Source organism: Varroa jacobsoni, unplaced genomic scaffold (genome assembly GCF_002532875.2).
Source record: "Varroa jacobsoni isolate VJ856 unplaced genomic scaffold, vjacob_1.0 scaffold_631, whole genome shotgun sequence".
Classification (NCBI taxonomy): domain Eukaryota; kingdom Metazoa; phylum Arthropoda; class Arachnida; order Mesostigmata; family Varroidae; genus Varroa; species Varroa jacobsoni.
In genome coordinates this window covers 101,924-122,416 of record NW_019213533.1, presented here as the reverse complement: position 1 = coordinate 122,416, position 20,493 = coordinate 101,924, and the positions used below count along the sequence as shown (strand labels likewise).

Sequence of the window (20,493 nt, the reverse complement as noted above, 5' to 3'; positions counted from 1 at the left end):
GAGAATCCTAACACTGACATTAATACTGAGACCCAAGTCAACTTGACAGTTCTTTCCGTTTTCCCATTCCTAATGCACAATGAATTAAAAGTATGTACGATGATTATATATACGATATATGTCGAGGCCATTAGCGTGTACTCACATAACATAATCTAAAGGCGATTGCGGCCATCTAGTACAGAAGTGTTTAGGATAAACTTCCAGAGTTCAAGTTCAATGCGAAATAATGGGATCTGTAAGAGACACGAAACAGAAAGAAAGCTCCTATGGAAACCAGGGTCTTCGTGACGGTTCTGCTCGAGCGTCTTTGTCTAGGGAACGTAAGGACGCTTATGGTGCCTAGACCCGAAAGCTGGCATCAGCATACATCATCTCGTACCGGGGACCGGCCGTCCGAAGTGATGCTTAACAGTAAAATTCAAACATTCATAAGGCTAAACTCAAGGCGTGCTGAAACCCGTTCTCTACGAACATCTATTATTTTTAGCAGGATATTTACGAACTCTCCGAGAAAGTTCAGATAAGGTAATGTGTCCTCGTATTTACTTGAATTTAGATCAGTTCGTGGCAACGTTTTGCTCACTGATCTGAGAATAAATTTATCATTGTAATATTGTCTAATTCTTCTTTAAATAAAAAGATATATACAGATGTGCTGTATGTTCGCCAAGCGAACATAAGCTACAAATCCATTCTCCCGCACGGAGGCAAATCAATATTTGTACGTGGTTTCTGTTACCGACTAATTAGAATCATAGGGGTATCTCCATGACCGGCAGGCTGCACATAATAAAACTCCCAATGCCGTTCCTGCATCTACCTTTTTTCAGATATTTTTCTGTATCTTTGCGGCCCGGTTTGTTTGCTTTTCGACAAAAGCTAGTGCTAATTCGGTACTTGCACAAAGTCCAATAGTTATCCTATGACGAATAAACTGCGTGCGGATGTCACAATTGAGCCGTCTTCTCGCCATTTGACTTAATCTCTGTGCTGCAGATAGAATTAAAGTTTTACCGACTGAGGTATCTACTCTGTTGATCCGTTAGAGTCGTCAGCCGCTTGAGCAATGCTGTTCTTAAGCTAATAAACATTACGGAAAAAGCCTGTGAATCATACCCATTTCGCCAGGAGTAACGATCTATTATAGGTGCAATAAAAAGCTAATAAGTTGCTTATATTTTCAGTCCTTTACGGTGCACCCGTATTGGAGGCGCACCAGCACGCGCGCGATCTAACAAGCGCAGAGGTTTCTCATCGGGCTTAATACATTGGGATCTATTTTTACAGTTCTGTTCCAACGGTTTCACCAGAAGACCACGTAATGTTGTTTACTTAAGAGTCACCCTACTTTGGTACTACTCTCAAAAATAAGTTGATCTTACATACAAACGCTAGTCAATAAGGCTACGATATACTTATTTAAAACATTAGAATGACACTTAATTTCCTCCAAGACGAAAGCTTAACGAAATACGAATTACAGTACAATAAAACAACATCGACATTTTCACATAATACTATTTTTTTATATTTTATAAATGTCCATATTTATTATTATGTCGTCTTTTATACAAAATCTGTCTTCTTGTCTAGGCATGCATACACGTTGCTACCGACATAGTTCAACTACAAACGGTAATATCAAAATGTATCTTTGACGATCTATACGTGACTCTAAGCTCTTCCGTATGCGTGTACATATAACACGTACGCTGTGTGTAGCAGCAAATTTGCCTGTATAAACGTGTTTTCACGCACGAATAAATTCAAAATTTTATGCTTGTTTATGTCATGCAATAATAGCAGTCAGCTCTGTCGGCACCAACAGCGGTCGTAGTTCCGTTCGTTTCGACTCTCCTATCGTCGAAATAAAGTGATTGCCATGAATCAGAAAGCTCGTTAAGTTACCATTGCTGTCGTTAGTACTACTGCTGCTGCAACTTCTGCAACCTTCGCAGTCATTTGATGCGCTGTTAACTACCCGTTGTCACCTATTATATTCTACCCGATGCTTCCCCGATTACCATATAATGTCGCGCGACTTGGACAAAAATAAAAGCGAAGGGATAGGGAGTTAGCTTTATGAGTAACACGGCGTTACTACATCTTCGTCTGCTATTGGTACCTCACGAAAGAGGCTAAATTGTGTAGTCTAATGCTGTCCTTATTGTTGGTGCCGTTCCGAGAAGTAGCAGTAGCCGCTGCCACTGACGCTCCTCATTAAAACAAAACGATCATAAGCAATAGGGGACCATGACGCAACAGCGAACGTAGAAGTACTGCGTCGTTTCTTTTGGCCGAAATCTAGCTACTAGTATACGTAAACCATCCTATCATTACTGCGTTATCGGCGACAGATACGAGAGAACAATACGTGAATTCTGTTGTGATACATGTGTTAGGAACAACTGCTCCCAATTAAGAACGATGAGAGTTCAGGGTGAAAATGAATACTTATCTTGATTCAGCATGGAAAGTGGGAAACATGCAACCTGTGTTTCAAGCGTAACGACTGACAGAAAATCATCGAGGATAAATTTATTCCCAAATCGAGTTCTAGTGGGGTGTTGGTCAACTACATTTTGTTTACAAGCAATCACTAGGCCTGCACATTAACTGATAGCACGAAGCCATATTATGTATGGAAGTCTAAATTATATCATCATAATTATTACTAATGATTTGAACATCATCCGTACCGTTATCGTACGATCCCATTATCCTTATCACCATTTTCACAAGACAGTGCATGCCTACCACCATGAACATTAAATTTGGCGCCGCTGGTGGTCGCCTTAGGTGAGCGAAAGCCTCAGATAGCAGGCCGCTATGTCAACAACAGCAACGCTAGCCGCAATAATAGGGGCGACTCTCCAGTTAAGATAACAAAAACCGACGGGACTAGTAGTAACAAAAGCTGATAACAAGGGAGATCGAGGAGCTGTCACAGCGAACGCGTTGTCGAAACGGCTGATATGCGCATTTACGTCCATCCGTTTGCCGTGGGCATGAGCTTGTCAACAGCGAGAAGCTGGAGGAGAGTTGAATCGTCGTGTGAATCATCTTCAGCAGCATGTCGTCATCGCCGCCGTTGTTTATCTTCACGGTTGGTCATGCAGGAGGAGCCAGTCGCGCAAGCCACCAATAGTAACGTGCTAATCCAATGATGAGCGTGCCATTATATTGGCGATAGCCGACGACGTAGGGGGTTCGTGCGCTTAATTGCCCATCTGTTCACGTCCAGTCTTAGTTAATTGCTGTGAAAGTACATTTGCTTTTTATGCGTACGGAAGCAAATTATTATTGATTGAAATTTAAATCGTTACGTCTTTACTCTCTTTCAAGATGCTATTCGGTGCCAATCAACTATACGGCCTCTTCTTGGACTCGAAGCAGTAAATACTGACACCGGATTAGCGACAGAGGAAGGTGCAAGTGAAGTGGGTATGACTTCACTCAGCAAGTACGTCCCGCACTATCGCGGCAAGTACCTTAGCCCTTAAGCAAGGCCATAAACGAAGCTTACGCATAAACTTCTTGTTGAACGTGGGTGGGCAGGCCCCCATGTGTCATTATATTCATATCTTTTTATCTGATCGACAGGCTGTCCGGTTAATCACCTGATTGATTATTTTCTTCCTTGGAGAAAAGCTGACTGGCAGCCTGCATAGACAGACTGTATATTAAGCCTGTAACTTCTATTAAGATTTGGGGTAAGTTTGCTTACGTAGCCTATTTTCACGTCAAGTAAGTATATCGATCAGTACACTGGTGCGTAGAGCTAGAGCGCTAGGACTGAAAAGGGAACAGGTGTTGAACAAACCGATTCACGTGAACGATGCGGGCATCACGAGTAACAGTACCCAGTAACTACAACGGTGCCAACGTCACTCATAGTGAAATATGGTTAAGAGTTGTCATCGTTTTCACCAGCTTTTCCCGCAAGGAAGCGACTGGCGTCGCTCATCCCAGTAGCCTGTTATGGCTGGTTAACATCACTGAAATGCTTGAAATGGCTGACTGTTTAACGCGAATAGTTCATCGTCTGCTTCGCTCCATTGGGCCGCCACAATGGGGAGTTAGGTTTCAGATCGTCGACGTCGATGATGGTGATGCCTACGCCGCCGTTGGCGATCAATGGAAGCGGCGGCGGCGGGATTACTAGCGTGGGCAAACGCAAGCATAAAAGGAAGACAGTCGAGCAAAGGTAATGAACAGACGAGTTGGGAAAACAGTAAGTTGTGACACAAAGCCGTGACAGACATCGCCGACGTCGTGATTGCGACGCGGTAGCCGAGCTTGTTCACGTTGCAGTTCAGCGTCCGTGTAACGGTAGTGCCGGTAGACAGTAGAGTGGCAAGACAACAGAACAAGTGATTGACGCGTTCGCTATCGCTGCAGGATTAGTTGATATCCTCCTTCACTTCTACAACTACAATTGGTAAAGACAATAGCAACGAATGATATCTGAAGCAACAATGGGATCACACGTCGTACCGTTACAGCATATTATGGGCAAAGTAACAGAGCGCAACGGCTTAACCGGTTACTTGCGTATAAATATCTCGCTGCTCCAAACAGTATTAATGCTGCAGCTAGACAACATGGTCCGATCAAACGTATTTAGGAATCACCGCTATTAATACGACAGCTGAGCGCAGAAGTCGATCGAAATCGGTGCCTCTCGCTCCATCAGCTACACCACAAGAGCCTTCATTTAGAAAGTTCTAAGCTGAAGTAGACAATCGAAGGTTAATGTGAAATCAAACTAAGACGTTTTTGAAGCATTCATTATTTAAAGCAAAACAATATTTGGTGATCTAGTTGCCGCTTTCCATCTCTTGTGTGATTTGGAAGAGAGCCGATTTCTTCGGCCGGATTCGAATCAACTAGTAATAGGGATGTGAGCACATCTAGGCACATAGACGAATAAAGCGAACCGGATCCCTATAAAAAAAAATATTATACCGTTAGAAATTATTCATGTGCCCCAAGAAGCGTTCTGCAAAATCGTTGCGTGAATTCAGCCAGTCGATTATGTCATCCATTTGGCTCTGTTCTAGTATTCGCGTACATACACAGCCTGAAGCTGTTCTGCTGTATTGTTTCTCGTACTGAATCATCGTGGCCGTGCCACCCCATCGCAAGTCGTCGTATGAGGCCCCCTGGCTTCGACCTACGCACATTATTACTGAGACAGCTTTTTCGTTCGTTCGGAAAGAGGGAGGGTTGACGATGGGCTGGCCTTCCTTTGTCGCTTGCTGGATCCATTCTTTTGTAGAAGCTAAGTGCAGCGGCGGTGGCAGCAGCAGCAGCAGCGGCGCCAATATGTCCCAACAGATGCCATATTGGCTCCTGGCGGCTACGTTGACTACGATACGTTGACTAAATAGCAATCATTTGTGGACATGTTTGAATATACATTACATTACACCATGTTACAGATAGACGAAGACTAAGCATGGGCGTGCCATTACATTACACCATGTTACAGATAGATGAAGACTACGCGTGGTGCATGAGTTACGCTCATCTACAGCGAGGATTTTAAGTTTGTGCTTGGTCCAGTAAACGATTCGGTTCAATTCCATCTTGTGTCATGATTTAAAAAAAATCGAGATCAGCGATGCTTTGAAACAAATGACGACAGTCACAGTCAACCGACAGCTACGTGAGCCTGTATAGGTCATGGTGTATGATATAGTAAGCAAGGTAAGAGGAATAAAGCAGCATGCCAGTCCTGTCATCTATTTCGGTTTTTACTTATTTCATCCCGGATAGTTATCTGTAACATAGCTTCTTCATATCTATTTTAGTCGACGAAGACGATCGCAAGACCCTAATAATTATGCTCTCCAGTATAAGGGATGAGCGTCAACCAAAAAAATAGTGGTCTCCAAGTGGTAATAGTAAGAAATGTATGCACACGGCAAGTGTCGTCATTGGACCGTTTTCAATAGCTATGGCCGACTGATGCCTTTTCGGAAGGTGTGTGAGCTACGCTCAACAGCCAGGTTTGCAAGAAATCAATCAATCAATCAATCAATCAGAGTTGATGCCATTCTATCGGTTAGTATATATATGATTAGGTGTAATTTTTTGAGCAAATTAGAATCAAGTTAACAGGATTGATGGAACCTAGCGATTTCGCCTTAAGACTCCCCTGGGGCGATCATAGGGGCGCTGGAAAAACGTGTTGGTTAATAGCTGAATTCGTTCCACGCGATGTTTGCAAGAGTTACCGCACAAGTAATAATAATCATTAGCATTTCAATGTAGATCATCTGAAATCGACGTTGGCTTAATTACCCCGCTCCGTCCCCCCTAAGATTTAACAAAACTTCTAAGTATGGGCGATGTTTGAATATAAAATTTTTGTCGTCGTCCCAACTATTTCTCGCGAAACGTTTTTACGGACACTCAAATTAGCAATAGCTAAGTAGTATTAAATACAGGACTACGGTGGGTAAGAACCTGAACGAGGTCAGCGTCGAGAACCTTTCAATCCTAACGATTTATTCAATTGAATTATAATAACATTTAAATATTGTATTTTGTATCCGGCGGTGGCTCGGTTTTACTTTAGACTGGATTAAAAGAAAAAAGAAACAATAGATTCGTTTCATACAAAATACACCCACTTCGAGGATTTTCTTTTTCCCTAGTTTTATCAACAAATATGGTTTACCTGGTTCGAACGACGCTTGTCCAGTCGCCGCTATGCAAAACGGCGAAATACGGTTGTGCCGTTCATACTGTTAGTAGCACACGGTGTTGAGGCATATAGCAAGGGACGCGACAGTGTTATGCAGCTCTGGCTGATGTTGTCCTTAAGACTGACAAATTGGGGTGTAACGGCTAACAGAAACGTAGTGACTATTAGGGAATAGTCAAACACGATCCAAGCTTACCTGTTTGAGGTAATCAAGGTGAAGCTGAGCAAGCAATGTCTGATATAGCTGATACGACTTTTCTGATCTTAAAAAGCCTTAGTGCAATAACGGCAGAGTCGCCCCAAACGGGGTTAAATTATTATTATTATACGTAGATAGATCATCGTATACGGTTCTTTCTTTAATATAGGCAAACGAAATAAATAAATTCCTGTGAATGAAAGATTATTTATAGATATCATATTTGCTGATATATTTATAGATTCATATATGCTGTGTTTTATCATCTCAACCGTGACCTACCGTGAACTTTTGCGGTGACGCAAAAGTGAGCTTGAAAGTTACAAACGATTGTATGGAATCGCATAACGAAGTCGACCTACAACATAACCAGGTGCAAATAGACATGTTATGTAAAAAAGTTTGATTTAATCAAACGGCACGGCTGGTACGCTGTCATTTTTCTAATGTATGCGTAGGCATAGACACAGTATGTATATCGCCAGACGAAATATGCGCAACACGTGTGGCACAAAGCCGCACGGAAAGAGGAACTTCGGAAGGTTGTTTGATCGAGCGTTACTATCTAAATCAATGTAATTTGTAGGCTATTAAACGTTTGTACTCTAAATGACATTATCGTACTGATATCGAGCTGATAGATTAACGGATAAATGATAACGTTTTGTTCAGAGACGACTGGAGCTACTTCTTCCGGTATTGCTGTTTCGTGATTTCCAATGCTGTATGGACAAACTCTTCAATTATTATTTATCAACTGTAGATTATTACGGCTACGGGCACTTCCATTTAGCTATTGGACGGACTCTTCGGAAAGTTAAATATATTAACGACCTACAAAGACCAAATGACGTCAGATTTATGCCTAACCGTTCCTTTAATAGGGGCATCTGAAACTTTATATTTCTTAGCATATTTGTCGTTATCCTCTAGTTCTAAAGCTATTTACTGTTGCGGGTTTCTTTCTTGAGCGCACCTGCAATATATGGCAGAATATTGCCCATTTGCCTTCCTGTCATATTTATCCAAAAACACTTTCATAGTGGAACATTTAGATCTTAACAAAACACCAGAACCGGATTAAAGCTTGGAATCTTTATTCGCAACCATGACCGTGTTATCATCGCGCATTTGTTTTAAAATAAACCGGTCTAATTTCTGTTTCTCGGAGTTTTCTCGTTTGGTAGATCTCAAGCTGTACCATCGATGAATTATTTTCTATTTTCACCATAACGTGAGAAAGCGCGGCCTGAACGAGGAAAAGGATGCAAATTGCGGTTAGCTATTCCTCTGTTCTCCTTGAGGAACTGGACTCGCGCGACTCTCTCGGGACGAGAGGCTGGATGGTGGCTGGTCAGGAGGAGTTACGCTTGGCTGGATGCATTATTCATGAGAGTCTTATGGATTGCCCGTCGGTGGGCTCAGAACCTGGACTGCTCTTCGGTTACGAGCAACCGCCACCTTCAGGAAGTAGCTTCAACTAGATATTGCAATACATGATAATACATAGCCGGCTGAGGACGATCCACTAGGCCAATTATGTCCTTTGTAAGTGGGTTATGCAACTCAGCCATCTTAGGTAATTTGATAAACTACCAAGCCTCCCTTGCCACGATGCATACAATATTTTTAATTTTATTTGTCATTTCTGGTTTTAAAAGACATTCAAATATACAAAAAAGCAAGTCAGTGAATCAATATATTTGTCTAAGTAAACTGCTTGAAGCTTAACAACAACAAACGAAAATAGGAGAACCTGATATAAATTTACCTGAAACGCTTCGGAGACAGGGCCCTTACATATCTAATTTTCAGATAGTTTCCACGAATTCCTCTTAGTAAATCTATAAGTAAGTTGAAACAATGATTCAGTTAGATCGTAGCAGAACATATTCATGTCTACCCTTTGTTGTAGGTTGTGCTTTGCCAGCATGCCTAAGTGTAACATTTATCATGCGCAATCGAGATTATAAGACACGTGCTGTGATTCACATCCAGCCCCTGATAAAATTCAATACGTTTTTGTCTTACAATGTCTCAACCAAGAACATTCAGATATTCAAAAATATGCGCCCTATTGCAAGATAAATTGGTGATCGATTTAGTAAAGGGTTAAGCTGAGTCTAGTATTACGTCACCCAAATATCGATCTTCGTTTGCAATAGGTTTATTATACATCATTGTTGTGTTTCGTGTCGCGTATGTGTACTCTTACTGCCTCCGAAGCAATACAAAATGGACTTCATTTTGCAAGTGTGTCGCTTGACTTCGTTTATTCAGTGAGTGAAGCCGCTAGTGCTCACGGTAAGGCAAAGACCAATCCTGAAAAAATGAAAGTTGAAATTTGAGTGGAGTGACTAGTGTTCCCTACTGTAGTTCATAACAATGTATTTACTGTTCACCGAACGAGTTGGCTTATCCGCTATGCGCGTGTTGGCTTAGGAGCTCAACAGGAGCTCTTTATCAAGGACTGTGCGTAGTTGCTTTTGAGTACGTGGAAAAACTTAGAGTCCCGTATCCCGCCCAGTGGAGTACAACAAAGCCTGTAGACCCTTACCTGGTCAATAAGTCTCGCCAAAAGAACCCTGGCTTAATTTTATGTAGGCCGGAGTTGACAGGTCTAGTGAGGGTTTTCGCTTTCGACAAGCGCAATATTAAGCAGTTGTTTATAAACTTTTCGAGTTTATACTGTCATAACAGAGAGATCGAGCCGTGTCGACCACGACGACATAGATGCACTGAGCTTTACAGGTCTTGGCGCTCGTTAAGTTGGACATCACGTTGCGATACAGCGAGGTATACTCTTTACAGTGTATTGTTGTATTAACGCCTTGGGAAATCGTTTTTTGCCCCTTTTTACATTGCCTTGATTAAGCTACCGTGGGTTGCGTACGAATATAGTTAACGACCCACCTAAATCGCTGTGCCTGGTGTATCTACTATGGTGAATGACAAAAGATGGCTTCTTGCTTACATGGGAGCATTTCGAAAAGTACGTGGATCTAAGCCCAGAAAAGCCAATGCTATTAATATTTAATAATCATAGAAACCACACCTTATTTGAATTCACCAAATATCCACGAGCAATCTATGTTAACACTAGCACTGCAATACTTTCATAAACTACAAATTCTCGATAAAGCTGCGCTTAGACTCATTACAGTGGCCTATAATTTGGCCCTGAACGATCTGCTAGTATCACATTTGAATATTCAGGTTAGTTCGTATAACATCCCAAAATGTATACGTTTGATGACTCGATCAAATATTCGCGCCAGATTCGTATCAACGGAATTTCTTTTTTTAAATAGTTAATCTTTCAGCGATATTAACTTTACGGCCGATTCGGATGGTGCATGCAGTGCCTCGCTGATCATTGTTCTACCTGACAACCTGCTTAACCTAAATAAGTCCTTTTCGTATAGAGTGGCAAGCCGATAGGGACAATCAGAATTCTTTTGAATTCCAACTGAATGAACTTAAGTGTGTCACTCGTTGTGAATTTGATCGGTATAGAGAGTTTCTTCAGTAACGAAGCGTCATGGTATGGGTGCACGAAGAGCAGGGAGGGACAACAAAACTGACACAATCTGAATTGAGACAACATTTAGCGTAATAGTGTTGCTTATTCTCGCAGCGGAACCTCTAAATGTATTTTTGTGAGCTCGATCTGTCCATTTTAGCTCAGACCCTATCTAATCTGTGCCAAGGAAGGGGGCAAAGCGCACGTTTTACAGATCTGTCTAACAAGAACAAACGAGAGTGGCCATACCGTGTATGTAGTACAATCTAGGCACAGTATGTGCAGATTACTGGCAGCGGTTTTCGAAAGATTTAAAACATTTTAAAAAAATACGTTTTTTAACCCCACCGTCCCGTATTATACATATGTTGACTCTGATTGACGCGAGGAATTGTATACACGTATACATGTACCCGTATACGCTCCATAAAATTAGAGAATAAATCTATAACAAAGACGTGAGCGATAATATCGGAAATGTTTTCTTAGAAATATATTCTATTGCTCGTTTAAACAGTTTAACAAATCTTCTTACCAAACATGGGTCAGCTTTACTCGAGTTTGAGATGGAAAGCACAACGCGCCTGAAATTCAGTATTGATGTTTGAATGTTGGACTTACGGTTCTAGCTCCCAAGCCGGTGGACTACTGCGGCGGCGGAGGCTTTGGGCCCGGCAGCGGCGGCGTGGGGAGCGTGGGGGGCGCCATGGGCGTCCCCGGCGCTCCCGGAGGCGCCGGGGGGACCCAGGGGGGAGCCGCGGGAGGCGCGGGGACGGGCAGAACGAACTTCACGACCAAGCAGCTGACCGAGCTCGAAAAGGAGTTCCACTTCAATAAGTACCTGACCCGAGCGCGCCGCATCGAAATCGCCACCGCCCTGCAACTCAACGAAACCCAGGTAGGTCAAGCAGTTTTATAAAGTAAAGAACTGAAAGACATTTGGTAATGTCAACAAGTGGCGTTACTCTCATATTTTATCGTAGTGATCCGCTCTCTTCTTTATCGTGTTTCCATAATTGTTGACTGGATGGTTTGAATAGTTCCCTATTTCATAAATGTTATTTGAATGCACCTAGATACATAGTTAGTACACAGGATGATGCACTCAAATGCGGGCTAATTTGGCCGAGCTGCTTGTCGTAGCGGGCGCGTATTCGCTGCTTTCGGAACCGAAAGAAAGCCAGACCTTAGTAGACTCGTTGAGTTCCAAAAACCGTGCGCCATCTTCAAAATTTGAACGAAGATGTGCTATTATTCGATGTGTTTGAATGGAATAAATCTCTACCAAAGTTACAAGCTTTTTTCTGTTGAAAATTGCAAACGTACATTATTATCAATTTTCATATGACTTTATGAAGGATTGGAGAGAATTTCTCAAAGGCTGGACCGAAACATCCTCAATAAAATGTAGGTTTTTGAAAGGTCGTTTGGAAATTAATCAAAATGCCCCAGAAAGCCACCTTTGATGCACCTGGACCTTTTATACGGAAGTTAACGACCGTTTTGAAAGGCAAAAAGATCAATTCCTAACCGGGTCGTCTAGATGAGCTTCAACGGTTACTCTTTCTAGAACATTTGCGTGTGTTTCTTTTGCACTATTCGGCCGTTTCGAACTCTTGATCTCATTCCACTGAACTTTATTCAAGAGAGACCGTTTAGCGGGTTTATGCGAAATTACTATTAAAACGATATCTGTAAAATAAAGAAGGGATATTTTAAAAAATACAGAGCTGAATATGATAGTTATATTGAATAAACTGTCCGGAATGATACTTCTAGAAGTGGTACGTAAAGAAATTCTGCTGCAATATCTGTTTTTGCCTAGATACAGCCACCAGTATGCCAGACAGATTCGGATGTTCGATGGTGTATATTGAATAGGCAGTTGGGTTTCACGATCGTATCTCCTCGTTTGTAGTTTAAAAGAGATTTATTTTGACAAAACGGAGGTAAGTGTTAACTATCCTAATAAAAACTATTTGATGCCGATAAAAACGCGTTTATAACTTTATGCAGTCATGGCATCATTGAAGGGTATTTTACAAATACGGTTACAAGATATCATTCCCAATAAATATATGCCTTTTTCTAATAAATTTTATTTTACGCCACTCTCTGACCGTTGCACCAATTAAGTGTACTCCTCTCGTAAACCTAAAAATTATTTCTAGTTTTTATAAAACCCAAAGGATGAAGCATCGTTGAGACAGGCTACTGCGTTAAAAGAAATTGCGACTATAATAGAACATACGATATGCAGTTACAGTGGATATACACGGAGTAGTAGTAACGGAGTGAGTTGTTGGCGCGTTAGCGTAGTCAAATCGACATTGTTCGGATGCACTATAAGATGGAAAGGAAAACCCCCTGGGTTACCTTTTCGTTACAGACAGTAACAACAACTTGATAGTAAACAGCGAAAGACATTGGGCAACGAAGCTAAGCACCAGGAATTACAACACGATGGTAGAAGAATAGAGCCTTGTCCACACTAGCAACAATCTTATCTAGTCTAGATGGGCGTAGACGACAAATAGAATCCTATTTCTTCGATCCGTTCGTACTTACCTATCTATCTCGACGGGAGTACGAGTATCTAGTGTAAGTTCAAATTTGAGCTGCGCCATGCAGTGACTCTAAAGTAAGCTCGCAAGTGTATTTGCGGGCCCTCATTTCAGATTACGACCAGGTCCTACGAACGATTGAAAAGTGGCACGCAAAAAACAATGAGCTAGAGTTTCAACGACTTCGCGTTGTGATAAACGAGGAGTGTACGATCATGACCAGCAGCAGGTGATACAGAACGTTAACATGTTGCATGACAAATATCTATGGGCTGGCCAATCACGCAGCAGCCGTTAAAGACAAACCCAAAACAGCCACGCATATCACCTTTGAATCGTATCTCATGTGCATGGACAGAATTGAATCGGGTTCTCTTGGTGCAGTGCCCATGAAATTTTGTTCGACTGAGATGTCTGTAGTTGATCGACGCGATCGTGCGCGGACATGCTGTGCAATACATTCTATGGCCATTTGATTGCGCGAAGTGAGGCGTAACGACATCGCAGCGAGTTACTTGAGTCAAGCCAAGTGGTGCGAATCTACTGATGCCGTTGCTGCTACTGCCGCGGCGGCCGCTTCACCTCCGTCTCTTGTTGGACGCACCACAATGGTGCTCATCAGATCGTCATTAAACACTTCGGAGGAGAACAAGTTGAACTGACGGAACAGCGTTATCTACGGCGACGTCAGTAACTCTGACGGGGATCATATCATAATCGTTGGCTTTCGGCAGGACGATGAAGCGCGGAAAGCTTGGTGTTCTTCCCGCCAGGCGCGCTGTAACTACCTGTCTCGTTGGGAGCTTCTTTTTGAAACTGCGTCCACGACCACAATGCACAGCGGTGACGCCGACGGGCAACCGGAAAACTTGCAAGCCACAAAGATTCAGGAGCAGCAGAAACATCACCTAGGCTGCCGCGGCCGCCAAGGAAACAAAGTATATTCGCTCGTATGATTCTTTAGGTTTCTGTTGTCGCCATGGCGCGCTTATGATGAATGTTGTGGTCGCTTGCCGGGGTGAGACTAGCCAAAGCTCATGATTAGTCTACGAAGAGTCATGACTTAGACTCCATTTCTAATTCCGTTTCGGTATTTCTTTACTGTGCTACGTGAGTCTTAGCCGGCTAGGGCTGCGACACAATTTAACCTTGAATATTGGGTTTGTCGTTGAAACTTAGTTGTATCCAATCTGAAAACTAAACTAACAAAACAGCAATTCGGCGGGGGGGGGGGGGGGGGGCCAATGGCCCCTGCTAGTTTTGTAGGAAGAAACGCCGCTAAGTCGTTGAATGATTTTATCTCTGTTTTTACTATTTTGTTAGTACTTGCTAAAAATAAGCATGTAAAAACACCGAAACCACGTGACTGATACGAGGTAAAAAATAACCAAGACGTATCAAACTGTTTCGGAGTGTTATTATTGAACCAATCAACGCAGTCAGGAAAGGACGTTCGCTATAACGTCGCCTCACAAGTCTGTTTATTTTTCACTCATTACAGGTGAAGATTTGGTTCCAGAATCGCCGTATGAGGCAGAAGAAGCGAATGAAGGAAGGTCTGATCCCGCCCGGAGCTGCGTCGAGCCAGCAAACACTAACTCTGGCAAGTGGGCAAGAGCTGCAGCCTGGCCAAACGGACCTGGGACTTATTGCGGGGCAGCACCAAATTTTGGCTCAGACCTCCCCTCATCATCCTGGCAATATCAACAAGCTGTCGCCTCCCTCGCCTCTTAAGGACAGTCAATAAATGCTCTTCATCCATATATTTCACTCAGTCAATGAAGTGATGTCATCATGTCATCTGGGAAGGTCGTCTAGACATACTCAACGTCTGGCAGACGGCGACGTCACTGGAGCTTGATTTCCGCTCCATTATCTCCTTGAAAACCGGTCAGGACATCAAAATATGACACTAGAACAAACGAAATTATCCGAAAGCATTGTAACTACCGTCACCTCCAGAGGTTATCTTCGCCAATGAAATTCTCGTTGCAACGTCTGTAGCAGGACAATTGAGAAGTAAGAAATCATACCTTTTGGATGATTATTAACGGCAAGGACTCTTAAACCAATAAAACTTTATTGACGATCAACTGCTGTTTGGCGAATTGAGAACACCAAGGAGAATGAATGAAAACTAGGATATTTTGTTTTAATTGTGAATTTTAAAAAAACACTTGTAAGACATTGCTGTTCGTCGACGTGGTGGCTGGGATCCAACTGAACAACGGTGCTTCTTGAGTTTCCGGGTCGGGAAAGGGGACTGGCGCCAAAGTCGGCCATCAGGTTGGCGACAACGTGTCTCCCTCTTGTTTGTGGTGACCCTGTCGCTTATGACCTGCTCGGCCGCGTTTGGGCGAGCCTGTCCCTTAGGCAGGGTTTATCCCTCAGACCTTTCCATGTGATATATTCATTGAAATAGGAGTGTGTATGTATACTGAGGCAAAGCCGTTACAACGTTTTGACGTGAACGAATGTTAACAAGCTCGCCGGCGATGTGTTATATTTGCATCGTTTGTTAATGCTGAATTCCGGAAATTTGGGGTATCGGCGTTGCCCAGCGTCAACCAATCCTGTAAAGAAAATTGTGTAAAGCCAATTATTATAATGACATATTATTATTTGATAAAGAACGATTTACTATTGATAATTCATTATTTTACCATTAAGTCGGGTACGTGCGTATAGATGTGAGCGTGCGCAATTATCTCGGCTAATTGAACCACTTCTGAGGTACAACTTCATCACTTATCTTTGTGCATCTCCGGTTTCCCTTTTTCATGAGATTTTGAATCCAGTGAGCCTACCTTCATGTCAAAAGTTAGCTAAACATAGTGTCCTTTCACAGCATAAATGGTTGCATTTATGTGTAGTATGCAATAATACATGAATAAGGTAAATAAATATAGGTTTACCCGAAGAAACCATATCAGGTCTTCCAGTAAGCTCGTAGGGTCATGTAACTTCCACTGTCTAATAATTTAAGTGTGCGTTGCGCATTTTTTATACCAGCCTTGACCCTATGCATTATTATTTTCAAGCTATCATAAAATCGTAGGTTGCATACTAATCAAGGAACTTTGAGCACAAAAATAATTTTATAGAGTTTCTGTACTACTCAATCATTTGCTGTGATAAACGCTTATTGCGTTCTCAATTGAATTGGCCAATAATCACCCCCTATTTAGGGCGTCAGCCTAACCTAGTTTTTTTTTTTTACAAAACTTCGTTAAAATGTACAAATTATATGGATTTTCAACAGGCTAGGTCCTTAGCAAAAGCCTGTGTATTACCTTACAGGAACTGATAAATCTCTGTTTCAAAAATATATTTTGCTTTTTTCTATGTAAGAAAAAGAGGAAAACGCTGGGATCCATGGTTTGGCTCATCTGTTGATGTCCGAGGATCCGACTGTCAAACGAGCATACACGTTTAGATCATTCAAAATCCAGGAGAAACTGGAGACGAAAGGATAAATGAACTGTTGTGCCTACCTGGTCGTCATATATTAATTACTAGTCATCCGCCCACCCTTCCATTCAACCAACTCCGCGGGCAGCTAGCCAGCTAACAGAGTTCGCGCTGGAGGCCGTTCAAAACATACCGGCCTTACATAAAAGATGTGTGCACAGACTCCTCCATAGACTTTCAATAAAGTAAAGTCCAGCCTCTGATCGACGGTTGTGCGTATATTGACTCAGCGGTCCTCGCCTCTTTTTTAATGGGTGGGTCATTTAGTGTATAACCATCGAGCTGGTAACAAGCGGTGGTAGTCTGAATTGGAGGTGCCGTTCCAGCGTCCACTGTGTAGGCCCCTTAGCCGTCGTTGCGTGGTAACCACATTGAGGCAGTTTGTAAAGAGATAGGATTGGATGGAGGTGGTGAACAGTGGTGGCTGTCGTTGGTAGTGGTGGATAGTAAAGCGGCGCGCGCACGCACGCACGCCCGCGGCAACTAAGTTATTATACCTGTGTCATGAAAATGGCAAGAGCTGAGATGGCGACAGGATGACGTCGCATTGTGTTTACGCCGCTGTTTTCGTTTATCTGTCCATCTATTAACGTGGTGCGATCTGAGGGCCGGCGAAGCTTACCTATGTTTAGTTCCTCGAATATTTGCTCCATTCTGGGGAGGGGGCTGGCTTCGTCGGAAGAATGGAGATAACGCATATGGATAATAACGGGAATGTAAAACATCTTGTAAGATACAAATACACTCGGTTCTAATTGTAAATGTACGATCTGTAGGTATATTAACAACGAAACAGAGAACGAATTAAATAACTATGCGACTTGAGTAATTAAATGATAGACACAAACATATATATACTACCCAGGGTAGGATCCCGTATAGTCAAATAAAGCCCGCGACGAATAATACGATGTATATGGGATGGAAGATGCCTGACTCAAACTTTAACCAGCCGAGAACAACTGCGAAGGAAGCATGGCATAATTATTACTGGGAACGGTAGACAACTAATACGGTGAATGACATTAAAGGAGCGAAAGCGGTTCGCCCGACGGTGAAACTGGGCGTCAACACCTGTTCCTCGTTGAGTGCAATCGGCCCGTCGTCTTTTTGGCAATCGGAGGTATAAGCTGGTCAGCGTTAACTTACAGATTATATTACCGGATCATGATGCGGACAGATATGGACACTGAGCCGAGTATAGACCTAACGAGCCAACGGCGGGCGTCGCATGCAGGGTATTTTGGTTGCGATTGTAGGACTGAACAGGCGCATACGCTGCACACCTCCATCGCTTGACTTTCGATTTACGACCGTAACAAAATAATCGACAAATCTAAATTGACCCAGTCAACTCTGTACGAAGTTTACTGACGCAAAAAACACAGTGTGAAGATGGAGGTGAGTGGCGATGGCCCGTCACATCCGTCAAGTGGATCTAATAGTCCTCATGACAACTTCTTTTTTTAAACATTTACTTTTGACAACCTCTAAGCTTAAGTGTGAACGATATATTATTATCGATAGCGAAGATTCTTCTACATTGACGCTCGATAGAAGATACCGTGAGAGAAAGTAGATGTGAGATAGACGGCGGGAGAAAAGGGGCGACGATTACGCTGACGATATGAATAGTTATAATGGTGAATATAATTAATAATAGTAACAGCAGCAGCAGCAGCAGCAGCAACAACAACAACAATACTGATGATGCATTGGTAATATTATGTCGCCGTTGATAAAGTGGGTAAGCTAATACACGGCAACCGTTCGACGACATTCACCCAGATCGCGTCACCCTTAGACAGTGATCAGAAATGATCGAGGTGGCCGGTAGCCGATGGTCTCTGCTTGCTGGCCTTTGAAATGGTCGATAGTGGCAATCCACCCTCATCAGCGGTGTCAACCTGTATATAAGCCTGCGGACGATACTACATGAAAAGGCACACACGCCGGACACATCAGACCTAAGAGGTACATCCACGCCCACATACGGATAGAATACTGAAGGTGATGTGCGTAAGATCATATGTAAGGAACACGCGGATGAACGAACAAGGTCAAGCTGCTGACTGCTTGAGTGAGGCACGGGGCCTCGCCTTCTAATTCTTTGAGTGCTAATTCTTTTTCCAATAGAAATGGCGAACGTATGACAAAATACAAATAGATTTTACTTGTCTAAAAATAAAGGTGAGCAAGCGCTATATATATAACAGATGGCGAACGAATTTGAGCTGAGACCGAGGAGTGAAACGACCATTTATTATTAGTATGTGTTATTAGTCTGAGTTCATCGTTCCTCGCTCGCGTCCACCTAATGTCGACGGACGTAGGTCAAAAAATCAGACGGCAGAAACCGCTGACTGGAAAGAGCGGGCTTCATCTCGGATCATACTACAGGGTACGTCATTGTGTTAAGAATATTATGAATTAACGATGATATAGGTGCAGCAGCAACAGCCGGTAAAGTAGTACAGTAAATAACATAGATACAACAGCAAGAAAGAGCAAGGGCGATTCGGATGATGATTTTAAAGCAACAAACAGGCACTTACATAAAAAGAGCTCGACTATATATAGCTCGTGTGACACAGACTCATTACACAACGAAGTTCCCGCTATAATATATTCATGATTATTAATACTATCGGCGGCATTAACTAATTATTATGAATTAGCCCCGGGGGCGCAACGCGAACCGAAGCCGGAAACCAAATTGCTCACTCAATTTTACGGAAACGAATTCTGTAACTTTGTAACAGCAGGTTATCGTTAGAAGTACTAGAATAAAAAAATTAAGGCAGGTGTAGTACGCGGGCGAATGAAAAGCAACGATATATGCCAAGTGGCAAAAAAAGATTTGGCTATAGGCGTTATGAAAAACAAGGTAGGATAGTCGCCAAAAATCAGGTAAGCGATGATAAGTATATATAGTATACCAAAACAGATACAGCAATGGATATCGACTAAATGAGTAATTCACTGGTATGATGTAATACAATGGCAAACAGGGACAATTTAATCATATGAAAGTTAGCGAACAAATAAAACTCCATCTGTTAACTTAATGTAACCCTAACTAACGCTGACAATAAAAAACATAAACCGTAGAGAATCACCGTTACTCTAGCTGAGGTAAATACCCGTGACACGAGGAAAAGTAAAACAATAGGGAAATATTCAAATAATAAGGAAATCACACAAGTATCAATCAGATAACGAAAGGTGAAAACAGGAGTCTGACAGATGCTGCTTATAAGATGCTCTCCAGAAGTACGGTAAATAAAAAGCACATTATTTAAATGACGAACGGCCATCGAGGCTATTTATTTCATCTACAGTGGATAATATTTGAATATCATTATAATAATGTCGGAACATTAATAATAATAATCGGATAATGTAACGGAACAAACGGCAGATCACATAGCGTTCTCTGTAAAACTTCTTGGCAACATTTTTTTCTTTCATAACAATTTTGTCGATTTACTTAAGCACTCTAAACAGCAGCCACAAAAGCACGGTAACGGCACCGTGCCAAAGCCGGACAGCGCTCGACAATCGTAGAAACATATGCTCGCCAATCACAAAAGATAACTATATTGAGATCATCGAGCCAGCTCCGGACAGGCTGCCCGTTAGAACATCGACACCTGCAGAAAAATACTTTCACGGAAATCGTTTTTTTTTTCTCTCTTTTTTTTTTTTTCAAAGACAGTATCTCGACAGCACCGAATTGGAAAACCAGTAACACAGGGACGCACATTTGCTGGCAGTGCGTAAATCAAAGTATCGAAAGCCTGTACGCCCGGTACTTTCCGGAGCGGTGCTGTGCAAAGAGGTACTCCAAACTGAGGATCGGCTATAAAAAGAACTTTTTTTTTTTTTTTTTTTCTGTTTTAACATAGCATGAGCGGTCCAGTGACAATGAAGCTTCATATCAAAAGTTCACAGGTTCTGGTAATTTTACCAGACGGTATCCCACACTTCGCATTACAGAAAGCATTGCTTCAAGCAC

The 20,493-nt window shown here is 42.4% G+C and overlaps 2 protein-coding genes and 1 long non-coding RNA gene across 6 annotated transcripts in view; 1 reads left to right on the top strand and 2 right to left on the bottom strand.

Moving 5' to 3' along the window:
• LOC147753235 (uncharacterized) overlaps positions 1-11,153 on the bottom strand; it is a 21,920-nt gene extending 10,767 nt beyond the window's left edge. The window contains exons 1-6 of the long non-coding RNA XR_015311834.1: positions 11,062-11,153; positions 9,133-9,239; positions 8,689-8,761; positions 7,200-7,275; positions 6,692-6,914; positions 146-236 (exon numbers count right to left, since the gene is read on the bottom strand). This is a non-coding gene — a long non-coding RNA (uncharacterized LOC147753235). The remainder of the gene's footprint in view (positions 1-145; positions 237-6,691; positions 6,915-7,199; positions 7,276-8,688; positions 8,762-9,132; positions 9,240-11,061) is intronic.
• Positions 11,063-20,219, top strand: lab (labial). Its single transcript, XM_022836244.2, has 2 exons — positions 11,063-11,338; positions 14,506-20,219. The coding sequence occupies exons 1-2, from the start codon at positions 11,147-11,149 to the stop codon at positions 14,749-14,751; spliced, it is 438 nt and encodes a 145-aa protein (XP_022691979.1). The 5' UTR covers positions 11,063-11,146; the 3' UTR covers positions 14,752-20,219.
• LOC111262174 (protein NDRG1) overlaps positions 19,770-20,493 on the bottom strand; it is a 40,683-nt gene continuing 39,959 nt past the window's right edge. For all 4 annotated transcript variants that reach the window (XM_022836241.2, XM_022836240.2, XM_086968981.1 and 1 more), the window contains exon 4: positions 19,770-20,493. In XM_022836241.2, the coding sequence (XP_022691976.1) occupies positions 20,416-20,493 (78 nt within the window). In that variant the 3' untranslated portion in view covers positions 19,770-20,415.